The 26,988-nt window shown below is 33.7% G+C and overlaps 1 protein-coding gene across 1 annotated transcript; it reads left to right on the top strand.

The window, feature by feature from the left end:
• Positions 1–203: 203 nt before the first annotated feature.
• On the top strand, positions 204–21,788 carry LOC139483939 (uncharacterized). Its single transcript, XM_071267663.1, has 4 exons — positions 204–303; positions 3,379–3,568; positions 16,187–16,489; positions 21,718–21,788. The coding sequence occupies exons 1-4, from the start codon at positions 274–276 to the stop codon at positions 21,786–21,788; spliced, it is 594 nt and encodes a 197-aa protein (XP_071123764.1). The 5' UTR covers positions 204–273.
• The last annotated feature ends 5,200 nt before the right edge of the window (positions 21,789–26,988 follow it).

Raw genomic sequence — 26,988 nt, 5'->3', positions numbered from 1 at the left:
GAAAAAATGTTTCGTTATAAATACAATTGACATTGGAGATATTTTCAAGATTCAAGAAAAATTTGACAAACCACAGCAAGCCTCTTATTTGATTCTGAGTTTTCTCCCTTTCAATTCAAAATTTAACTATGTCATACTAATCATGGATTCGTCCCAGTAAACAAAAGCTGCTTTGGCGGGTTTATTTATTACTTGAATGACATTTTTTAAGGAAACAGTTAGAAACAAAAGAAAATGCTCGGACTTGCCAAATATTTGTATTGCTTTTAAAGGATGATACTTCTACTGAAAATTTTACTTCTGGTAAGAACAAATTAGATTTTGACTATTTTATTTATTGTGTCTGTTTATTTAACGCATCAATGTAAAAATATCGGAAATTGATGAGACTGTCATTAAAGTGAGAGGGTTAGCGCTATAGAACCAGGTTTAATCCACCATTTTCTACATTTGAAAATGCCTGTACCAAGTCAAGAATATGACAGTTCTTGTCCATTCGTTTTTGATGCGTTTTGTTATTTGATTTTGCCATGTGATTATGGACTTTCCCAATTGATCTTCCTCTTAGTTCAGTATTTTTGTGATTTTACTTTTTAGATATGTTGAGCTCGACTCATTAGTCAGTCAGAATAATTGATTGTATCATTTGATGACTTTGAATCGATATTCTGAATTTGATTTTGAATACTAAAGCAGGCACGTGGTATGCGGAAGTTATAAAAGTATTTAAACAGTGTGTAAAGTAATACACAATGTTTGTATTTGTACAATCGCCATTTAGAATTCAGTAAATATGATTTTACGATTTACACGAAAAAACATAAATAAAATAAAATGCAATTTATTTTATAAACAATGAATTGTACTTTTCTTATCGGTATAAAAAATTTGAAATCAAGGTAACTGGTATTTTAAATAACCCAAATTTTAAAACTGTGAATATTTAATCTTGATAAACATCTAAATTTAGACATTTAACCATAACAGCGTTAAAACTGACATGGCGTTCGAGGGTGATTGTTTTTTGTTTGTTGTTGAATATAATGCAACATGCAAACAAAGAGACATATGTTCTTGGAAGACATTATACCAATCTCAAAGATAAATATAAAATGAATTTAACTATGGAAATACATGAAATGTGATCATATTAAAAATTAACCTATGCACATGATGTATATCCTTTCATTCACGCAGAATTTAACATAAATACTTGTATTTGAACGAATAAGGTCGTTTTACGATATATTTAATTTCGTTTGTTTATGGATATCGATTTTTCAAGCTCCGCATAGGTTTTATCTAGAGAATAAACAATTCGTAAATTGGTAAAAAAAAAATACAGAAAAAACCCCCAAATAAGACAGGCATGTACCAACGACAACAACTAAACTGCAGACAAGTGATTTGGACAGTCACATGCAAATATGACAGGGTTGGACAAATGTGTAAGCGGATAACCCTTTCTTTTTCCTTTTTATTAAATTTTCGTTCATTTATTAAGGTGTATAGGTAACGTGTTTTTTTGCAGAACACGCATACTGATTGTATTCTTGTGAAGTTTTCTGTATGTTAAAATATTTTATCGAACTATGTATACGAAGATTATATTATTATAAAGATGCATTCGATCTGAAAAGAGAGGTTTTGTCGGTGCAGTAACAATACACCGTAATAGACTGCTAAAATCATATATTTATTTATTTTACAAAGTATCTATGTGACAAAAGACATAATTGAAAAGCTTTATATTTTCAAAAACTTCAAATATCATCTTAAAGCAACCGAATAGACAAAATTTACATACTAGACTGATATCTCCGAAGTTGTTTTTTATGATATAATGTTTCTCTGAATAAAAGGAGATGTGGGTTAACCTTTTTTTTTAATTGAAGTTGTTTTCCAAAATAATGTAGGATTTGTTTCGTCAATATAAAAAAGATGTGGTGTGATTGCCAATGAGACAAGTCTCCACAAGAGACAATAAAAGTAACACAGAGATGTACAGCTATAGGTAATCGTTCGGCCTTCAGCTATGAGCAAGACCCATACCGCATAGTTGGCTATAAAAGGTCCCAAAGTTCATTTATTTGTGAATATATATTTTGAAAGAACGCACTTTTTCTTCTTTTTTTTTATTAGTTTTTTTGTATTCTTTACATGCCATAAAATAATTAACTCTAATGTCATGATTGTAAGAGTTGTTTTGTACTATTTTTACCTAAACGTATCACATCTTTCCTTATTAATTTACAATTATTATTTAACCATTCTTGCATTTCTTCTTTAATGTCTTGTTTAATTTCAATATAACACAAGTTGTATCAGTATCAATTATAACATCTGTGAATCGTTTTATCATTTGATTTTTATCTGTAATACCTCCTGTATCAACATTCCTGTTGTTGCTATGGTGCTCTCTTTGAGGTTCGCTTATGGTATATAAAACACCGATCCATAGTACGAGTTAGTTCATTTGTATTTTGTTCTGTTGATTGTGAAGCAATAAGTTCGGGTTGAAAGATTTTGGTTTGAAGCAAACGGGTAAGCAGTCTTTATGATTGTTGCAAGCTACCGGGTTGTTCTGAAACTAATTTCCCACGGGAATGGTTGCAGTCCCTCGAACAGGAATTTGGTAATAGTCTGATGACTTAGGGGCTTCGGAGACCGGGTGTTACAGAACTAGTTTTTTCAGAAACTAGGTGATTAGGAAAGTAGGTCTTCCAGAACTATTTGTTTCAGGAATTTAGTGCTTCGGAGACGATTTGTTTCAGAAGTAGTTGTTTCAAGAACTAGGAGTCTCAGAACTAGGTGACTCGGAGAATATGTCTCTCAAAACTAGGTGTTTCATAAACTATGGTTTTGAAGTTTGTTCTCTTTGATAGTTTTTGAGAGGTTATAATTGTTTTGCAAATCAGTTGGGACCTCGGAGTCAGTGAGAGGATTCAGGATATATTGGGATTATGGTTTTTAGACTAATTTTTGATACAAAGTTAATTGTGTAATTGTTGTTGTTTCTTTGTTTAATTTCAAGGTTTAAAGGTTGGTCGCGTATGTTTTAGTACAGTCTCCAAGTTGTAATAGGTTTTGGGTTGATATTGGAGTCTCTCACATTCTGTGAAAACGAATACGAACAGATAGTTTATAATCCAAACACGTTAAAATAACAAGAAACACATCGGTTAATTGTTCAAACGTTGTTTCAATGTAATCCAACATAATATATCATTATCCCGTTGTTACAATATTTATTTGAGAACTCCAACACAAATTTCTTAATATTTCACCTCTCAAACTTCAAATGTTGGAATACTCAAAATAACTTATTATTATCATAGTCGATGATATTAAACTAATATATTTAGTCATTTCTTTCAGATTTTTACTTTTTCTTTTGATATTTCGATTTCTTTGGAAACATACAATGGACAATGTCCCCATCGCTCCCAGATGAAAACCCGGGCATCTTGGGTTTGTGGAAGTAATCCTTTAGAAAATTATTCATGTTTATACGGAACAAATGGCAGTGTCGAATCTTGTACAGATAAATCAGATTATGCAGCACCAGGTAAGTTAAAGTAGATAATCGGGGATTCCTTTTTTTTCTAATCTGATAAATCAATAAGCTTAGTCAGTTCCACTTTCCTCAAAGCTATCAATAATTTGTTCTCTACATAATGCACCAAAGCCCTGTTCAAAAAATTGTATTTTGACTGTTCAAATTGTACTGTGTACCAAAAGTGCATCTACAAATTTCAATTAAATTTGTATAAAGTTTGACTAAAATTCACTTATAACTTGTACAATAATTATATAACTGATTTTGTTATAAAAGAAAAAAGACATCGGTAACATTATAGAATTTATATTCAATGACCATACAATAAGCCTAATTTACAAAATACAAAAATACGCAGATGGTGACAGGAAATGTTATTGATACATAGTACAGACATGCCAGTCTTTCTTATAGTACAATATAAATTGGCCACAGTAACATCAGAATGACATTAAAGTTGAATCAACAATCATGCGTCCTAGGAAGCGAGCGCTTTCTAACTAACATATCACGGTGCTTAACATTGTTTATCATATTATGAGCATTTATTTGACAGATACATATAGTTGCCTAATGCTACCAAATTTCCGTCTGTCTTGTGTCCAGTGTTCTTGGTCCCAGTTTCATGGTTCTGTGACTACTTTTAAGTTTACGCGAACAAGTCCGTATTTCAGATACTATAAGTAATAGGTCTTCTATATTTGGTGTATGGAATGATTGTAAGGTGTACATGTTCATCTAGATCTTGATCTCATTTTCATGGTTCAGTGGTGAAATTTGAGTTTTGAGATTTAGTCTTGGTTCTTCTTAGTATATGAGACAATATCTGAAAAAGTCTAATTTCAATGTCCCACTCTTTACCAGCAATTATTTTTTTATTCAGGCATCTTTTTGGAAATTTTAAGTTGCAGTATCAACTAGAGTATATAATGCACCAACTGCAGCCAATTAAACATTCTATTTGATATTTCTTCTAATAAAATATTATAATTTAAATGGTCAACCCCTCAAAAATCATGTTGTCCCCTGTTATTTTCTGAAAATTAAATCATTCAAAGAATATTTAAATTAAGTAAACAGCCTTCCGATTTTCACAAATCTGATAGATTAAATAAAAAAACTCCATTACTGGTCAGGTTTTGTTATAACTAAATCATGTAAGAAAATTTTGCATTTTTAAGGGTGTTTTAAATGTTGTCCCCAGGGGTAATTTCCCTCCTGTTACCGCTTGTTTTTTTCACCTGTGGACATGTTTGAAAGACCAACAATTTATTTCTTGTAATGCAATGTGAATAGCATCATTTCCTGAATGTATGACTCTATATGTTTAGGTGAATAGCAACCAGTTTAAAAAATCTGAACTCTCCTGTTACAGCCTTTTTGTGTACCTTCTGAGAATATTTCATTGTCAGCACTATACCAGTACATGTGTTTTTATAGTATCTTATCAAATTGACATGTAGATGGAAGTAAACTTATACACAATTCGAGTAAATGAACAAAAAGTACTGCGTAATTTCTTTCTGTTACGTTCTGTCATGTTACCTAATTGAAAGTAACCGCATAACCATAATCAGTAACAGGAAAGATGTTCAAGACAATTTCACTGATGAATCAAAAAGTTAATTTACCATATGCCAACTATTTCATGTAATATAAGTTATCATCACCATAATAAATAAATTTCAAAATAATATACAGTATATTGAATGAAAAATAGGTATTTTGCTTTTGATAACAGCAGAGAACATTGTGCAATTTTAGTATAGTAGATAGTAACAGAACACTTCTATTTCAATTGATGCAATTACTTTTTGTGAAAGATTTTAACTGATTTAGTCATTAAAAACGCTCCGATTTAAGCTTAAATATGAAAAATCTATCAAATATGACAAAAAACGTCACTTTTAAGATGGTTTTTGTCAAAAATGAAAGTGGCCGCATCCGTATTTATCCTCAACCTTTATATATTTTATTTATTATCATTAAATACAACTTACATTTAAATATTATGAATGAACACGAATGTGGCCACTTTCATTTAAGACGGAAACCGTCTAATATTTAACTAAAATGCTAAAATTGGGAAGATTTAAGTAATTTAGCATAACTTTATGATGCTAGTACTGTAGCAGAAGCATTCTACTACCCAGTCAATAGATTAAAGATTACATTTTCACAATTTTGTAAAACTGCTATATTTTGGGGCCAAAAAGAGGTCTTAATGCACCTACTCCTTTATCTAATCCCCCAAATGCGTACATATGTAATGTGACCACAGATCCAAGTCGAATATCCAACCAAGAAAACGAAACGAAATTTTCAGAACTTGCTGGTGGGGATCATGAATGTCATTATACAAATTCCTTAGTATGATCGTGCCCAAACTAATCATCGAAATATATTAGGTGCAATAATTTAATCAGGAGAATTTGGGTACCACATTGCCGAGAAATCAAATTTAATCTTTATTCGCAGCAATGGTTCCTGAGCTTAAGCTATCGTTACGTAAAGCAACTTAAAAGCTTTAAAGAATGGTGGTGAGTGGTTATCTAAGGTAAAGGCAAAGAGGGGTGAATCCCTTCTAAATATCTATGTATAAAAAAAAGAAAAGTAGTTGTGCGACTCCCGAAGCCATAATTCATTTGCATGCTCAAACAAAGGATCCAGAACTATTTTTGTATTTTGTATAGAAGGTTTATTGTGGGTTCATTGAATAAATAAGATATTGTACAAGTTATAAAACAACTTTAGTCGAATTCTGTACAAAATGTAATATGTACAAGAATTTTTTGTAAAAATTTCAATTTGTACAAAGTCACAACACAATTTATAATTTGTACAAAATATATATAAAATGTCTGAATAATAGGCACCGATAAATCCTACGTGGCGATGGATCATATAATTATGATACAGTACACAGAAAGATATAATATAAAACAATTGCAAAAAGGTATAACATCACAAAAGAATGATTAATAATTATGTTTAAACTAATATCCTTCGTCATAAGATGTCAACTGAATCTTATCTTGACATGTGGTAATCGAACTAAAATTATAATCTTAATCGTTATACAAATGATCACGCATCAATACACTATTACATTTTTCAATATAAATGTTTGGGAGGAAAAATAAATTCCTTAAAATTGTAAAAGACCTTTATGGAAGCCTGAGTTGAAGGAAAATAGTGATTGTATGAAAATGAGAGATGGTAGAAAAAATAAGAATTATTCTATGTTTTATTAATCATGCCCTTAGGGGAATTTGTCCTTAACTTTCTAATCCAAAATTTTGCCCAAGCAAGTCTGTCGGCTCTTGGCCAACCCTCGTTATGGTCTTTGATAGTGATTGTAAGGTTTTTGAGATCAACTTTGGCGTTCCTAAGTGATCTCAAGTGACGACTAACGGGAAGGTCGGGCTTGACGGTGTAGTCACTTCGATGGCCATTCAGGCGTTTGTTAAATGGCTGTTCTGTCTCGCCAACATACTGCATGCCACATCGAAACTGAAGAATAAATACAACATTCTGGGTTTTGCGATTTCATTGCAAACTATACAGTGTACACAGACGCAGTGGAATGGCAAATAAATGTTTGAATATTCAGTATTTTTTGGCAAGTCAGACATCGTCTGTTACCACACGAATGGGACCATCCTGCAGCTGAAAGGCTTTTAAAAGAGGAGAAATCATCTCTCACCAATGAGTCTATCAGACTTGCTAGTTTCCGAAAAAACAAAGACAGGAGGTTTGGGAAAGATCTTCGATACTATGGTATTTGACAATAATCGCCAATTGGCACGAATCAAACGTTAGTCAACAAACGGAACTATTTCGCTTCCCAATTTCTGTTTTTACTGTAATAGTTCATTCTGGCTGGTAACGCACAAAGGTCTTATCTTTGTCCCATTTGTTATAACCTGGTTTGGTAAAAAATTAGCGAAGTTCCTCTTACCGTTAGTGACAGCCTCCATGCTGTTCAATGTGAGTCAATACTCGATTTTGATGGCCCTATTTTGACCTTAAAACTTTTTTCAAATTGTGACCTTGATCGAGAGTTGTCTCATTGACACTAATTCCACATGTTCTAACATCTATATAATATATTTTTATTTGCGCAATGAATAAGTATTTCTTCGATAATTTTATGATTTTGACACAGCACGAATGCTTCGGTAAAGCAAATAAAAGCGTAAAATAGTGAAAGTTATTTAGAATTGAAATATATCTGTATAAACAGAAACAAAATCTACAAGCGGGAAAACACACTTTAATCTTGTCTGGTGTCTAGAAAAAAATGGATTTTTAAAGATTCTGTTTTGTCATGGAAAAGTCTGGTGCATGTGAAATATAAAACGACAAATGTATATTCGAAATATTTCATTGAGTATCTTATCATTAAAATACATATTGATTTGTAACAACGAGTAAAAGGTTTTAACTATTATTCTAGTCGCAGCCCTTCATATATGAACAATATAGATGGAAGGGAAGAAATTTTGAAATGTAATGTATATTTCACTTAACTTAAGATTCATGCTTGAATAAATACCAAAGAGATATAAATGAATTATTATTTTAATTGGCAAAATAAAGGCCACGGCTCACAAATTAATCAAACATTAATTTATCATCAATAAAGATGAAACATTAGCATGATCATGTGTCACAAATGATCAAAATTAACACATTAGCGTGGGTCACTGTTGATCAGTTATAATATTAGAATGGATCACGATTGACCAATTAAAAACTTCAGATGGATCACGATTGATCAATTATAACATTAGCATGGATCAAGAATTATCAATTAGAACCATCTGTACAAAAAGAGCACTTTACCATTACTGTCCAATACTGACATTGACTTTAAAAATTCTGGCCCTGGGAACAGAAGCTCAGTCACGGATATTAGAGTCCATTATGTGAACATGGTGCAAGATTGTTGGCGTTGTGTTGCTTTCCCGCCAATTTTCTTCAGATAGTCCTTCTAGAAATTAGTTGAAAACTAATAGAATGAAAAGTTCATTAATCCAACGCTTCTGTGTCAAAATATTTCAACATTTGTCCATTAGTTAAGGTGTACAAAGTTCAATTATAGAATCACGATTAAAATTTGAACGGAATATAGCGAAGAAAATCTCTTCTTGAGTCATCTTGTAATTTCTACACTTGGTGAGCCATGACGAATCATCATACAACATTGGGTGCAAGGACATAAAGTATGTCCATAAAACCTGAAAAATAAATCAAAACAGCAGAAGTATATCGCCAAAATACACGTTTTGAAATCAAGAGGTGGGAGGGTGGGTTTTTCTTACATTACATAGAAATATATTATTACAAAACCCATAATTTCCTCTGACGAAACATGTCTGCCTTTTCTTCTTAAATATCTGAACGCCAATGCAGGCGATATACTGACGTCACAGAAGATATTGGTCCGCTAGGCCATATGACCCTTTTTCGAGAAGCGTAGTTTGATTTTCAGAAAATTGCAAACCTACATTATAAAGAAACTGTATAAAGAAAGGTAACTCGAATAACTGAAACGGCAGCTTCACAGAGTTAAAGCAATCTATCCCAAATTAGTATAGATTGAATTAACTTAAGATTCATGCTTGAATAAATACCAAAGAGATATAAATGAATTATTATTTTAATTGGCAAAATAAGGCCACGGCTCACAAACTAATCAAACATTAATTTATCATCAATAAAGTTGAAACATCATGAGTCATAAATGATCAAAATTAACACATTAGCGTGGATCACTGTTGATCAGTTATAATATAAAAATGGATCACGATTGACCAATTAAAAACTTTAGCATGGATGACGATTGATCAATTATAACATTAGCATGGATCAAGAATGATCAATTGGAACCATCTGTACAAAAAGAGCATTTTATCATTACTGTCCAATACTGACATTGACTCTAAAATATGGCCCTGGGAACAGAAGCTCAGTCACGGATATTAGAGTCCATTATGTGAACATGGTGTAAGATTGTTGGCATTGTATCGCTTTCCCGCCAAATGATCACATGTTAAACATGCGACCACCGCCATGAAATAAAAGAAAACGACGCAACAAGCCGTGGCGTTATTGACTTGGTTGCTACACATTTATATTCATCCCTTCTCTTGCAGGTCGAAGCCTTTAGATAAACGAACGTCATAGCACACTATTGCAAGTGCACGACTTAAATTAACAAAACATTATTAGTTAGTTACCACACAGTTTGTACACTTAATCATTATCTGTACATTTTCTTTCATTAGGAACGCTTACACAACTTCCTTGAGAAAACTTTGAATTCTATACAAAAATAGTTCATTTGCCATGTTTGTAAGGTGGAACACCGTCCATGTTGAAAAAATTCTTCTCATTCAATGTTATTTCAGGATATTTTATGTATCCTCCACCAGACTTAAGATATAACCAACCAGCAAAATTGTTTATTCTGACCGCAGCTCGGTTCAGAGACTTAATGTTTTGGCCATTCCGCCAAACTAGCCTTGGTTGTATCTTGGACCAAATTTATTTAGCTTTAGGGAGCAATTCTGAAACCTTACAAAGCGACGACTTAATTTGCCGTCTAAAGTTATGTAACTTGCAAGAGCCTATGTTGTTACCCCCACACTGTATGATTAAAAAATCTGGCTCCTGCTCAAATCTTAATAAATATTTTATCCTTGGTAATAATTCGTGCCAATTCATGCCCCCTTTACCTTGCCACCAAATGGTACATTTTCCCCGCTTCAAACCCAAATGAATGTCGTCATAACTGGTGCGGGCATGGGTAAATGCATGTTTTACAATGGACGAGCCTATTATCCAAACAGACTTTTTCTCAAGTCTCCCTATTAAAACACAATTAATCGTTAATAACATATATATACCACCTGTTTACAGCTATATATAAACAATAATTGTCTTTATGTCAATAAATGACCACATCAAAATATTTTTTTTTCAATCTGATATATGACCTATAGGCACCAGATTTCCATCGTCCTAGCTTCATAATTTCCTTATTAGAAATTCCTTTAGCAGAGGCTTCTGAAACTGTCCCAATCCTGAATGAATGTGACTTGTAGCCACTTGATTCAATACCTATTACATTCAATGCTTTAGATAATATGCCAGAGAACTGATAACAAGACACGCATTTTCCACCAAGGTGACAGAGTAAAGGACCATTTTTATTTGGTCTTACTCTTAGGTATCTTTTTAATAGCAGTATTGGACAAACTGTTGAATCCGTCTCCCTTATATCAATAGAAATACCCTTATCAGTTTGATCCCCCTTAGAGTGCGTTAAGTGAATCATAATAAACTCCCCTTTTGCTCCCCATAAAATTTGTGTACCATGAATTGATATTATATTTTGCGCTTGGTCTAATTTTGTGTAAACTAATTCTCCAACTCTTAGAAAGCCGTGAAAGGCGACTGAAAAAGCTGCCGCAAAAAGCAAAGATTCGTATGCTGAATAACAAACCGATGGCAACTTTTCAATTATCCTAGCCAAAAGTTCCGATGTAATTGGAAGCCTCTTATCCTTCGAGAACTTACTGCGTTTCAAACCCTCCAACATTTTTTGTATAATAAAATTTTGCGAATAGTCCATAAATTGAGACTGTAAAACCTTACAACGAAAACCGATAGCAGTCACGTAACAGTTGACAGTTTTAATCCACCATTTTCTACATTTGAAAATGCCTGTACCAAGTCAGGAATATGACAGTTCTTGTCCATTCGTTTCTGATGCGTTTTGTTATTTGATTTTGCCATGTGATTATGGACTTTCCGAATTGATTTTCCTATAAGTTCAGTATTTTTGTGATTTTACTTTTTACGTGCTCCCCCTTTCAGTGATAACTATGCAATAAAAGCACAATATGCGAGGGGGAGGCGACCACACGCAGTCCATAGTAAAGTCTTTCCGAAATATCTCGAAACTCCGCAATTCCGTTTTATATATATCCTTCGTGTTCGAAGCTAGCGAGGCATCTACTAGACGATCAATTTCAGACTGGAAATCAGCTGCAGAAAAGTTTCTGGGGTTAATGTCGCCTCTGTCTCTGCTCGTGGTGCTTCCATGCGGAATCTGTGCCACTGTTGACGTGAAATAGCATCAGCGATGAAGTTCTAACGACCTTCAATATGTACTGCTTTAAATTGCATATTAAAAAGCATTGTGTGTAATACAAAAGGACGAACCAACTCCATCACCCGTCTCGATTTTGAGGATTTCTTGTTCAAAATACTCACAAGTGCCTTATTATCTGTACGAAAACGTATTCGCTTGTTGTGCAAATCCTCTTTAAACAACAAAATCGATAGCACAATAGGCACCAACTCCAAAAAGGTTATATCAGCCATAACGTCAGTGTTTTTCCAACTAGAAAACCATTTAAATTAGGCCTTCGGCCTGAAAAGTAAAACCAACAACCTAAATCTGGGTTACCAGCGCTATCTGTAAAAATATGAATCTTACTATTTGAAAGCCATTCGCTCTCACCAAAAGACAAAGTACCATTGAAATTCTCGAGAAATGTAAGCCAAGTTTTTATGTCCTCCTCCATACCTAGTGTCACTCGGATAAAATGATTTGGCCTTTGTATACCGCACAAAGCCCCACAAAACCTCCTGTTAAAAGCTCGAACTGACGGAATTGCTTTGGCACAAAAATTTAGGGAGCCCACTAAAGATTGAAGATCCCTTAGAGTGATTTTTCTTTTCTTTATAGTCAATTCCAGTTTTCTCTTAACCTCTGTTAGTTTGTCTTGTGGTATCCGAATAACCATCTCCAAAGTGTATATTTCTAATCCCAGAAAAGTCATAATAAACGAAGGACCTAAAGTTTTTTTCTCCGCTAGAGGAATTCCAATATCGTTGCAAATAGTCCTAAAATTGTTCCTGAGATGTAAACATTCCCCCGACCGAGCTTCTCTGGCAAGCAGGAAATCGTCTAAATAATGCTCTATTGATTCCTTGTGCGATTGAAAACGTACCAACCACTCTAAAAAACATGAAAACTTTTCGAACAGCGCGCACGCCGTCGAACATCCCATTGGGAGCGCTTTCTGGAAATAAAAGTTGTCTTGAAAGCGAAAACCAAATAAAACAAATTCATCAGGGCGCAATATTAATAATCTAAATGCCGAGACTATATCCATTCGTGTCATTTCTGCCTCCTTTCCTAGTTTACTAATAGTGCCAAGAACTTTGTCAAAGGATGTGTATTGCACAGTTGCTAATTGGGGGTCAATAAAACTATAAATACTACTTCCCAGTGGATAACTCAAATGTTTTTTATACACCATCCGTGAATTTTAGAAGCTCGGTCGGGGGAATGTTTACATCTCATGAACAATTTTAGGACTATTTGCAACGATGTCCTGTACCAAGTCAGGAATATGGCCATTGTTATATTATAGTTCGTTTCTGTGTGTGTTACAGTTTAACGTTGCGTCGTTTGTTTTCTCTTATTTTTGAGTGTAAATTGACATTGCGATAAGACGTGTCACGGTACTTGTCTATCCCAAATTCATGTATTTGGTTTTGATGTTATATTTGTTATTTTCGTGGGATTTTGTCTGATGCTTGGTCCGTTTCTGTGTTAGTTACATTGTAGTGTTGTGTCGTTGTTCTCCTCTTATATTTATGCGTTTCCGTCAGTTTTAGTTTGTTACCCCGATTTTGTTTTTTGTCCATGGATTTATGAGTTTGAACAGCGGTATACTACTGTTGCCTTTATTTAGAGCAAGGAGGAGGCTTTTTACCTACAAGCCCTATCGGTGATAAGCGGAGGTTAGAAAAAGGTGTGTTTTTGCTATTCGCCCTGCCTGAATCTCTTTCGTAATTTCTTCCTTTAATCAGACTCATGCTGCTTGGTCGAAATCAAATTCGAACAATTTACAGCTTGACGCGGACCCATGTAATTTACTTTAAATCCATTTGTAAATCCATCTAACAATATATGTGCATCAATTTTATTTGGATAACTTTTAAAAAAATGTCTAAATCTTTCCACTGTAATCGTTTTCTTTCCTAATTCCGTTAGCCTATAATGGCTATATGCTTCCTGGGACTGACGATGCGGACTTAAATCTGAATCCATTGACATTGTTTTTATAGCTCTTTTCTCTCCGAAAGTCACTCCGAAATGATTCATAAGGCTTTCTTTTCTCATTCTGACTGTTTTGTGTAGTTTTTAAATTGCAAAACAAAGCTGCATGAGCATCCTCGCATTTTAAGCACCTATGAAGATAACGACAAGCTGAACGGCCACATCTACCTTTATTGTTGTACAAGAAACATTTTCCTGCATTCATTTGAGATATTTGAGGTTCTTGTGTAGGAGTTACACTCTGGGAAATATACAGAAGCCATAACTCATTGTCTACACAACCCCAATTCATTGATGGGTTTCTGGCACGTTTTAGTCTAAATTGATGATCATAGGTTAACCAACCAATATTAGCACATCTGCCTGCCCCCAATTTTACATTATAAATATACTTCAGTAAACCCGGGGTACTACTAGGATATGCTGCTGTATAAATGCTAGTATAAATTAAGATAGCATCGAACCATGTATTAATGTCGGATATTTTCTTTCCGGATTTTGGCTTTAGATTAAGATTTCCAATATTATCCATAACTACTGCCCTTGATTGCTCGGAATGAGAAATAACCAATAAGTTTTCTAATTCTACATATTCCCCATTAATAATTTTGTCTCTCACTTGCTGTGAAATGTGCACCCAAGGTCATAATTGAAACTTTTAACAGGGGCAATATTATCATTATCATTTACAAGTATGCTGTTATTAGTGAGATTTATACCTGACAAATCTGTATCTGGGGTTGAGCAGAGTGTGGGTGTCCTCTGGGTAGCCTCAATTGCTTTAGCTATTTGGTCCTTTAATTTTGGCACGATGCGTTGGGTGACAGTATTTGCACCTGCCCCAACTCAGGACTCAGGCTCGGCTGCTGCTGGGGAACTCGCTGAGTAGTGGCATTCACACTTCCAGTCCTCCGGTAAATAACTGTTTCCCCATCTGAAGAATGGTGTGCGGACTTTCTGTTGTTGGCCGCCGCATACGGGCTCCTAGTCTTCCGGGTCGTTCTTCCCATATTACTATCACACAATCTGAAAAACTAATATGTGAAATGTGAACAACAAATCCTTGTTTACCTATTTCATGCAAGTGTGTACGTTGGTTTAATTCAGAACTTATATATATCGATCCTCGCTATAGAGATCAATTAGTTATGCGTTTAAAGGATTTTATACAAAACCACGCCTAACGTTAAACCCCACTGCAAAACTTACCAAAAAATTATCTTTACTGAATCTTATAAAACACATTTTTCTTTTCTGAAAATTACATGTTGTATTACGTAGAAATATGTATACGTTTTCTTACATTTTTCTTACATTACATAGAAATATATTAATACAAAACCCAGAATTTACTCTAACGAAAAATGTCTGTCTTTTCTTCTTAAATCTGTGAACGCCAATGCAGGCGATATATTGACGTCACAGACGTTTTGGTCCGCTAGGCCACATGACCCTTTTTCGAGAAGCGTAGTTTGATTTTCAGAAAATTGCAAACCTACATTATAAAGAAACTGTATAAAGAAAGGTAACTCGAATAACTGAAACGGCAGCTTCACGGAGTTAAAGCAATCTATCCCATATTAGCTATTAGGATAGATTGAATTATCATCAACAATTTTTTCCAGTTAAGCTATATTTTTTCTAATATAAAAAAAGAAGATGTTGTATTATTGCCAATGAGACAACTCTCCACAAGAGACCAAATGACACAGCCAATAACATTGGAGGTCACCGTACAACCTTCAACAATAAGGAAAGCCCATACCGCATAATCAACTATAAAAGGCACCGAAATGATAAACGTGAATTAATTCAAACGAGAAAACTGACGGCCTAATTTATGTACAGAAAAATGAACGAAAAACAAATATGTAACACATCAAAAAACCACAACCCCTAAATTACAGGCTCCTGACTTAAGACAGACACATACATAAAGACTGTGGCGGGGTTAAACATGTTAGCGGGGTCCCAACCCGTCCCTAACCTGGGATAGTGGTGTAACAGTAAAACATAAGAACGAACTATAAAAATAAGTTGAAAGAAAAAGGCTCAACTCATCAGATGGATACAAATATAAATACATATAACAAAAAACAGAGTTGTATGTTTAAAAACTATACTGATGAAAAAATCCTGTAGTCATTATGTAACACTGGTGTTACACCTCCAAAATTTAAACACTATATTTTTTGTTATAATTTTGACATTTATACAATTTTTAATTTTTATTCAAGTTGTTTGCCAGATCTTCGTAACAGTAACATACAGTGAACGGCAAACACTCATTTTGTTTTTATAAGATGTTCTTTTGTTCATTATTGCTGTCACAGAAGGTTTCTAAGACAGACACATTTCAATAGTCTTAATCCTGTACATAAGCTTTGCTGTCACAAATATGATAACTTTTATTTAAAGTTCATCAAGCTACTTTCAGATTGAGTTTTTTCAATTTTAAATTAATTGTTTGTATTTATCAGGAAAAAGATACGTTGTAAAAGATAATCCCCATCCTGAAAACTGTCCCATCTACAGATACCAGCCATACAAGTTATGGTCAAATAGAAGCAGTGACTGTGAATTTATAAAATCTGAATGCGGGGAATTAGGCCAGATTATGTGTGGCATTGGTACAACAATTAAAGACCTTACATGTCGCTGTGATCATACGAGAGGATATGCATTTTTAACAACACCCAGAAACGTCAGTTTGTGCGAACCAACTGCGGAAGATTGTTCTTGTTTTCTGAAAATTTGTGATAAAAGCTTTATTCTTGCATCAGGTATTTACTACACTATATTTCATTTAACATATTCCCTCAAAAAAGATGTCTAGCTATAATAAGCATATTAAAACAAATTATATTTTCCTGCTATAAATGAGAGAAAAAATATTAGAATGGTAAATATGTAACACAAGTGAAAAAACTCATTGTACATACAAAAACAATAAAAAAAAAAAAAGGAATTTTAGTGTTTCGTCAGTATGAATTGTAGGACTTTAGTTTATTTCATTATGTGGAAAGAGTTGTTGTACAACTGAGGAGTTTGGATTTTTAAATAAGAATGTACTTAGGTGATATTAAATAAATCAAGAATTAAAAATTGTTACTATAAACCGAAAGAGTATAAGTTAAGAATCAAAATAAGCTATAAATATTGATAGGTCATGGAGCTCCTTTTCGAGATATTTGATTCATAAAATATGGCGGGAAAAGCCTTACTCGGGGTTTACCTTAAATTTGCATTGGTATTATTTGGGTCTCACACCAAAAGAAAGAAAATCAAGAAGCTACTTAAATTTTTGTAAATGACCTTTTATGAGCTATTACGTATTTTATGAAAAGATAAATGGGTGTTATGGGGCAAAACATTTTAATACCTTTTATCTTAGGGTAATAAAAAAGGAGTCCAGCACTTCAACTAAGTACATTCGCAAGGTTAAAGGAATATCAAATTTACAGTTTAATCCTATTTTATACACAGAAGTCAGCATCCGGCATAGTCTTTAAAAGTGGTTTTAGAATGGGAAAGTAATATGTAGTAAACGCAAGAATTCGTTTTGTGACCCCTTCAATGTAAAATTACAAACCCTTATATGAATTACAGTTTTCTCCTTATAGTATTTGTTGTTTTATAAAAAAGGGCGGCAAAAGACACATCTGTTTATGGTGTTTTAAGCTTTAACATGATCTGGGTCAAGAAAAATTACACAGACTACAAAAAAAAACGATATCAAAACACGTGTTATGCATGTCTATATAGATAAAGAAACCACAAAGAGAGATTTTTTACGCTAGGAAACCACAAGAATAATTGAATGTTTTTAGCCCGTAGCCTTGAAAAGTAAATCAGATACTAAAAAACTTCATTGTAGACATGAATTCATATGTAAACGGAAATTGTTCGACCGTGAACCAAATGTTCGAAAAGACGTAACTGGAGAGACCAATTAAATGAAATTGACAATTTGGGATCAACAAATCAATCTGAAGTTTGAAAAAAAGATCGGAGGGGTCAGAGCAGGCAAAGGAAAGCTATACCTATGACTGTGCAACTACCGGTTGGTAGTATTTCACATGATCGAGACACAGTCCTGAATGAAAGGAAACGATCTTTCTGTAGATTGTTGAACCCAGAAGGTAGTATTGATAATATTCCAACGGACACAAGTACAGATAATGGTGCTACGATGAATAATGTCATTACTCATAATGAAGTTAAACGAGCAGTGATCAGTTTGCAAAATAACAAAGCTGTTGGTGTAGATGAAATTCCATCGGAAGTCCTCAAGAATCTGTGTTTGTTGAAGTTCCTTCTATGTCTGTTTAATAAATGTTTCTCCGGTGATACAATTTCAACAATCTTGCGAAAAGAAATTATTAATCAAGTACCTAAGTCGTCGACGTGGAATCCAAAAGACCAGCTGTGTTGCCGCGGTGTAACACTTGTCCCTGTTTGCTACAAGCTGTACTGTCACATATTGGATAACCGATTGCTCCAATGGGAGGAGGGACATAATATTTTAGATGATTGTGGTCGTAGTACAGTTGATCATATAAAGTCATTATCGTCAACTATTGAAACAAGAGAGCTAAAACCTTTGTCGACTTTCACAGCTATTATAGACTTCTGAAAGGCGTATGATAGACCGTAATAGACTAATTTCATATTACCGACTTTATTATTTCGACAGGTTACCTACGACATCCTAGTACATTTTCAATTAAGCTTTTTAACCTAGTCAATTAAGATCAGTCATAATAAGTAAAATCAAACATTTATTCAGTGTAATTTGAGTGGAAATTTTACTATTTTCTTATGAGTTTATATAATTATCGTTTAAAGAAATATGAAGCAGTATGTTTTCCCCAAGAATTGTACACATTAAAAGTTTGATGTTACTTCTTTACGTTGCTTTAACTTGACTTAGGTAACCTGTCGAAAAAAATATAAATTTCGGATTCAAAAGTCGGTAATATATGAAAATAGTCTATTTATTATGTCAGAAATTACTTAATATTGAAATATGCTGGAATATGTATCATGCTATTGTGTGGTTATATAAGTCGGTAGAGTGCTTTATTCGGATAAATAGACAATTAACGGACTGGTTCAAAGTTGAATGTGGTCTAAAACAAGGTTGTTTGCTTTCATCGTTACTTTTTAATGTGTATGTGAACGGTCTTGTTACGTTTATATATCATTAAATGCTGGAATAAACATTGACGAGGAAAAGGTGTCGATTCTACTTAACGCTGACGACCTGGTATTATAAGCTGGCTCGGAATCAGACTTACAAGTTTTGCTAGATGGATTTCAGCCCTGGTGTGCGGAGAATAAGATGACAATAAACCATAACAAGTCAAACGGTATTCATTTCCGACCAAATTTAACCCCAAGGATAATAAACAGTTTTAAATGTGGCGAACTTGACATATTGATTGATTGTTGGTTGCTTAACGTCCAGTGGCAAATATTTCATGCATATTCAGGACGAGAACAAGTTCGAAATAAATACAATAGGAAGGTATTGTCATAAATGTGGTGGAGAAATATACGTACCTAGGTTTAGTGTTAACGGAGCATTTGGACTATCAAATTATTGGCAAACACGTAGCAGCATCCATCAATTGTGCCTTTGGACTAGTGATATCCAAATATAAATCCTTTGGAGGACTACCGTTTGATTCTTTCACAAAATTATGTGACTCGATTGCTTGAAGTACAATTAGCTACGGAGCGGCAATGTGGAGAAATGGAACATTTTCATGCATTAATTCGATACAAAATAAGGCAAGTCGTTTTTATATGGGAGTTGGACGGTACACACCTAACGTAGCAGTGAATGGAAACCACCTAGTGCAAGACAGTGGCGAACTGTTATAAATCATTCGAATCGTTTAAGGTATATGAACACTGATTGACTAAATAAAAGAATTCAAAACTGGGCGGAAAATAGTTTGAGACGTTATAAAGCATGTAAAAATTCATATTATAGACTTGATCAGCAGTTTGACTCGTGTAATATTAGTGACTGGTATAATGACACAACCATTCATAAAACAACGGTGTTAGCAAAAATAGAAGATACTAGACCACATCCATGATATCGCGGGTCCGTGACTGAATTATAGTATATAACTATGCGTAAGCCTTATTTTAGTATTGGTATTGTCATCTGATAAAGTCATGCCGATTATAAGATGCACAGTTTTCTCTGCTTTCAAAATCTTTCTGTTTGAAACCGTCGACCTGGAACTTATCAATTATTATTAATATTAATTATTTGGAAAACAAAAGGGCCTGGAATGGAGTATTTTTTAATCAACGGCATTGTCCTGTATTAGTTTTAAATAAAGTTGAATTATTTGATTCGCTGTTTTACGTCATGCCGGCTAACACATTAAAACGCCTTATTTTATGTCCAGATTTTTAGTATTCGTATTGTCATCTTAGAAAGTCATACTGATTAAAATACTACAATAGGGACCAATGTGACAATGATTGAATTTAGTAGTGTCAACCCTCTGATTATGACCCGTGTATATAGCAAAATTCTAAATACACCGTTTGGTGGTGCGCCTGTCAGATGCAGAACGTACAGATAAGGTAATAGGTAACAGGTGAATATACTATTGGTATCGGTATCGGATTCGACCGGGAACTTGTTAATTTTTGGCAATATATATTATGTGGAAAACAAAATGGGTCTGTAGTGGTGCAATTTTAAATCAACACCATTGTCCTATATTAGCTCTTTATAAAGTTGATTTTTTTTATTTGTCGTTTTTACCCCATAACGGCTGACAAATTGGACATCGTTATTTTAGTATTATAGAAACGTTTAACTGATTTTAAAAAAGGTGGACGGAAGATCTCCAATGAGTTTCTGCTAGACGTATGGATGTTGTTGGTAACAAATTAACGACACATATAACAGTCAAAACAGAAATTAGTTGTAAACTTTATTAAAAAACACTGTTATCTCCTGTTCAACGTAGAGCATATTCACAATTCAGGTGTGGGGTTGCACCTATACGAATCGAAACCGGGCGCTACTTATAGATTATCGGTGATCATCTCAACGAGATTGATTTTCTCGCTTGAGCCGGGACGGCGAAAGCGAGAAAGGCAATCGAGTTGAGATGAAAAATGATAATCTTTTTATCGCTATTTTACCTATGACGACGTTGTCAATTTCATGTCAATTTCGTTAGCAACGCCACGTGCATGCTTAGTTTCTAGCGATAATTTTCCATCTCAAGCGAGTAGCATGATATGGAAATTATCACAAAAAAAGATCAAAGAAAAAAAGCACAAAATAGCGATAAACATGTTTAACCCCGCCGCAATTTTGCGCCTGTCCCAAGTCAGGAGCCTCTGGCCTTTGTTAGTCTTGTATGATTTTAAATTTTAGTTTCTTGTGTATAATTCGGAGTTTAGTATGACGTCCATTATCACTGTACTATTATGCATATTTTAGGGGCCAGCTGAAGGACACCTACGGGTGCGGGAATTCTCGCTACATTGAAGACCCATTGGTTGCCTTCGGCTGTTGTTTGCTCTATGGTCGGGTGGTTGTCGCTTTGACATATTCACCATTTCCTTTCTCAATTTTATAAGAACGTTTACCAATGCATGAACGGACTTGCTTTATGTGTGCTAATAAAACTGAGGAAGACTTACTAACTTGTCCACTTTATGACGATTTATGGAACAAATTAATATATATAAACAGTGTTAGATGGGAAGTTTAACATTTTTACAAACCGTGAGAAATTGGAATGCCAAAACGTTCATGTTATTTACAAATGTGCCAAAACCGGCAAATCTATTTTAAACAGAAGGAGACGTTTTTTATTTCGATCAGTTTTCGTAATTTGTTTTAGAAACTTTAATAATTACATGTACAAAGTTCTATAAAGTCCTTCCTTTTATTCATACTATTGTATGGTCACAGGGATAAGCATGTGTCTAAGGTACTGTATCATTTTTATTTTTATTTTAGACTATAATTGTAAACCAAGGCAATACTTGGATGAACAAATCACATGCATAACACTGCCTGACCAAGAGTGAGTATTATTTATTATTTGTTTCATTGTTTCTCTCCTTACACCAACGTTTATACACTTATAAGTTATAGTTATTCATTGGTTGATTCTTTGCAATTTAGAGCGAGGGGCTTGCCCCGAACACTGTATTCCTTGTTTGTACATTTTCATCGATTAGCACACATTCACAACTAGGGTAATCTTATAATTGGTATATTGAGTTCGTTATACCACTTTTTCACAGGTAGATGTATGTAGAATGAAGCTCATTATGAAAATTTATTTTATTTAAATTTATTCAGTAGCAACATAGCTGTCAATTTGTTCAATTTGTGACAGTGATTTACTGGATCTTGATTTTATAAAAGCAAGCAAATATGTAAAAAGAACTTAACAGTGTATATGGCAATCAAACATAAAAAATTACGATTTGAAGGCCCTTGACCCTCAAATGAAAAGATGATTGTGTAAGTATGTATATTGATATCAGGTTGGTGTCTTCTTGATGTGTTAAGACGGCAAAATGAATTGATCAACAGAAAGCATACATAATTAAGTGTCCGATGGCATTCTTTTTTTTTAAAGCTGAAAAATGTAGAATTATTTGGCCCCTTGATATTTATGGGCCTTAATACAGATATCAGGAGTTTAATTATATGATAACAAGTTTCTTTTTTTTTTTTAATTTCTAGATAAACATAAAGCTGCCAGTATATCAAATTTAGATATAGATAACACATTCCCTTCAGACATCAGTTTTTATGATGAAAGGTATTCAATTACCTACGAACATTTAAAAACAAAGATTGTTATCATCATCATCATTTTATGTGACATTATGTTTTGTCCCTCAAATATATATATTTCTGTGACAGTATCTTAAGATCCTTGAAAATAGATAATTTAGATTATCTGCAATCAAATCTATCTTCGTGGCTTATATATCACATACTGTGTTACTACTTTAGAGTCTTCTGACAAGGTAAGGTCAAACTAGGTCTCCAAAAGCCTGATTATACGTTTTGTCTAGGCGGTCGAGTAGTCGAGAGCGCTGGACACAGTGTAGGCGTTGTTGTGTCGATATACCAATAGCATGAGTTCGAATCCTGTCGAGGAAAAATGAATTTGCAGATTTAACATTATTTTGCTGATACATGTATGTAGAGTAACTACGAATACATCAAAAGTTTAAGTCGTGTATCAACTTCACTGGTAATTCCAGTGATCTATTGGATGGATATGTCGTACATTTGTCACTTGTTAAGACATACTTAATAATTATTTCTGTGACTTTATCTTACGATCCTTGACAATGGAGGATTTAGCTAATTCGCAATCAATTCCATCTTCATGCCTAACATATCATGCAATCTTATACACTATTACTGTGTCACAACTCTAGATTCTAATGACGAGGAAAGGAAACACTAGGCCAACGAAATCTGATTATAATTAGTTTAAGTCGGTTGATATTTACAATGTGTTTACTAATGTATTTATTTACATCATTTATCACAAAGATAACTGGCATGGATTTTTTACATGTCTGGGTTTTAGACTTTAAACGGATTCAGAAAGGGATCTGGTACAATGTAGAAGCTTAGGTTTGGCAAAGCAAGGGGTGCACCTTTTATTGCAGCTTTTAGATAGGTCTGTAAAAACCTTGTATAGGTTAAATGACTTGAAATAAAAGAGAAATGTCATGAAACCAATTGAGAAAAGATTGTAATCATCTTGTCTTTTTGTTGTTTCAGTTTCAAACAAAAAATGAAATCTGCTGATTATAGTGTTTATCTTTTCCGTTGGGATCACATTATTCATGGTTCAATTTGAACGACTATTTATATGTAAATACTAGAACACACCCGTAATATCGCGGGTCCGTGACTGAATTAAAGTATATAACTATGCGCAAGCCTTATCTTAGTATAAGTACTGTCATCTGATAAAGTCATGCCGATTATAAGATACACAATTTTCTCTGCTTTTAAATCTTTCTGTTTGAACCCGTCGAACTGGAACTTATCAATTATTGGTAATATTAATTATTTGGAAAACAAAAGGTCCTGGAATGGAGTATTTTTTAATCAACAGCATTGTCCTATATTAGTTATAAATAAAGTTGAATTCTTTGATTCGCTGTTTTACGTCGTGCCCGCTAACAAATTGAAACTTATTTTTAGTCCAGATTTTTAGTATTCGTATTGTTATCTTAGAAAGTCTTACGGATTAAAATACTACAATAGGTAACAATTTGACAATTTAGTAGTGTCAACCCTGTGATAATGACCCGTGTATATAGCATATTAATCCTGAATACACCGTTTGGTGGTGCGCCTGACAGATGCGGAACGTACAGATAAGGTAATAGGTAACAGGTGATTATACTATTGGTATCGGTATCGGACTCGACCCGGAACTTCCTAATTATTGGTAATATTAATTACGTGGAAAACAAAAGGGCCTGGAGTGGTGTAATTTTCAATCTACACCTTTGTACTATATTAGTTGTATATAAAGTTGAATTCTTTGATTCGTCGTTTTTACGTGATGACGGCTGACAAATTGGACTTCGTAATTTTAGTATAATAGATTTATCTTTCTCGTCGCCTATTTTAGGCGACTGACATTCTGACCTAAAATATATTTTTAAGGCACCTGTCTAGCACATAACTACATCATATATCTTTGGAAAGATTAGAATGTGTAGATTTTGTCATGCTCGGTCGTAAAAGTGAAATATGAGGCATCCGGGTCAAAGGTCGCAAGAGAAAATCGTCAGAGTACACACATTTTCCCCCCATTATGAACTGATTTGGCTGTCCCTCTGGTATATTTCGTCCCTCTTTTGAAGCTATGGGGTTATGAAATCGTTTTTTATTTACTTTAATCAATATAAGAAAAAATGTTATTCCGATTGGAATCTGCATACAATACATGCAAGAGCGGTAATTAACGTCATTTTCACGTTTCTACCCTGATATGAGTAGAACAATACTTTTGACAAGATATGACGATGGAAGTAATATTTACTGATTACGAATGAATTTGACCATTAAACTATATATATATTGCAACTTTCAAAATTGGTTCTAGCATGCATTCAGAAAGGAAATAATGATTTTTTTTAAAGATATACTGACTGAATTTAAAAACGCAACACTTATTTTGTAGATTTATTTTACCAAATCATGTTTGTTCCTCCTACAACTACTATCCATGCTTATCATACTTCTTCCTCTTTCGAAAAAAATCAACATCTGACTTACCTGTTGTTATTGTACATACCGGATTATTGAGATCGTACGAATTTCACAAAGCGAAATAACGAACCAATACATTTTTTTTTAATCTATTTTCTTTGTGAAACAGTTCTTTCAATTCCTGGCCACACTTAAATCACTTAAAAAATGTTGCATCTCTATATTGCCAAGTCTTAGTAATAAAAAACTGAATCAACCCATTAGAATATGGAAACAGGAAAACGTGAATGTGCTGTAACCAGAAAATGTGACGTCAGCAACTCGTCATACTGTCATTCTGACAATGATACAGGTAGGAGGGATTTTGATTACGCAACGTCATTTGCGAGACAGTTCAACTGCTAATCAAATTGCTGAATGCTATTTTGTACAGATTTATGCCATACATGTTTCCCATTAACTGAACTGCCAAAGAATCGACTGCAGAAAAACATTTAAAGCTTCAAAGTTTCAGGTGCATAATTGCCAAAACCCACTGAAATGGATGGAACAACGGCAAAATCAAAAGGTGAAAAACAGACCCCACAACATGCCGAACAGAATTGGTTGACCTTTCTCACAATCATTTGGGCGTTTGTTACAAGCAGTCATAGCTTTTGACGGTAACACGTTCATTGGAAAGGGGAAAACCAGGGTTTCAGTGTACATAACATTATTTGAACATTGAAAATGACGAAATCAATTCAACTTTCAAACTGGCATTTTTCGTTAAACATTGAAGAAATGAAAGAACTTTCTGTTCATAAGTTTGTTTACTTTAAAACAATGCATATTTGAAAATAGGAATTAAAAAGAATATTCTAGTGTTGCGTTTCTAAAGTCGGTCAGTATACAAGTATGAGATTGTAATAAATATCGAAATTAAAGGGTGTCAAAAGTTTGTGTCGCATCAACAATAAAGAGGCCCTCTTGTTTGTGTAAAGGCTATCAACCACGACAATGTCGTAGATCATCTGCCGGTTTATATATTTTTTTAAATATTTTTATATATTTTATCTTTTTTTTATATAATTTTAAGAGTACACTTAATGTGATTTGGTTTAGGGTCATCCATAATTGTGAACCATTTTCCAAAGTGTACAAAACGTACACTTGAGGGGAGGGGGTTAAAAATCAACATTTTTACAGTACGCTTTTTTTTTAATTAAAAATAAAACAATCTGATAGGTTTCAGTTTATTTCAATGCAATCTTTTATATTAAATTAAACTATAACAGACAGGATCTTCTTTTTATAAACAATGATTGATTCTTGTCTTGAAATCTGAAAATGGTTGATGTACACTTTTTGAGGGAGGGTGGGGGTCCGAAAAAGTGTATGTTTTGTTCACTTTGGAAAATGGTTGACAATTAAGAATGACCCCAATAAATAAAATATTTTAATACATTTAAAAAATAATACACAAAATGCGACATGTCATCTAGATAAAAATAAAAATAAAATTAAAAATCATACTTTAAGAAATGAAGAGCTTCCTCTTCATCGTAATCTTCGGGGCCCCGAGAACTCCTCACTGACTAGGACAAAGTTCTGTGCAACAAATATTTTGTTCAATACAAACAAATTCTCTAACATATCTGTTTTACTTTGCATGAACAAATTAAATCCCGAATACAATTTGATGACACAAGTCCAGTTAACAGAACTGGGGTTGGACTATTGTAACTTTTTCCCAACTGTATTCATATGTTTGGCAGCTTTGCTTGATTTGATGTCATCTGTTTGCGTATTTGTATGCTGACGCTTAGAACATGTTGTTTGAATGACGATTCGTTCAGTGGAAGACGAACAAGAGAGCAGGATTTGCCAGTTGCAAGTCGAACACGTTACTTCAAAATCATTGTGACTTGACTTATATTTGCATTTTGGGCCATACGACGTAGATACAAGTTTTCTAGCAACACAAATATAAGTGTAAGTAACTTAGTTGTGATTGATACGACAGGTCTGCAGATGACGACT

The sequence above is a fragment of the Mytilus edulis genome, chromosome 8 (assembly GCF_963676685.1).
Source record: "Mytilus edulis chromosome 8, xbMytEdul2.2, whole genome shotgun sequence".
NCBI classification, from domain to species: Eukaryota; Metazoa; Mollusca; class Bivalvia; order Mytilida; family Mytilidae; genus Mytilus; species Mytilus edulis.
This window is presented reverse-complemented; position numbering and strand designations above follow the sequence as displayed.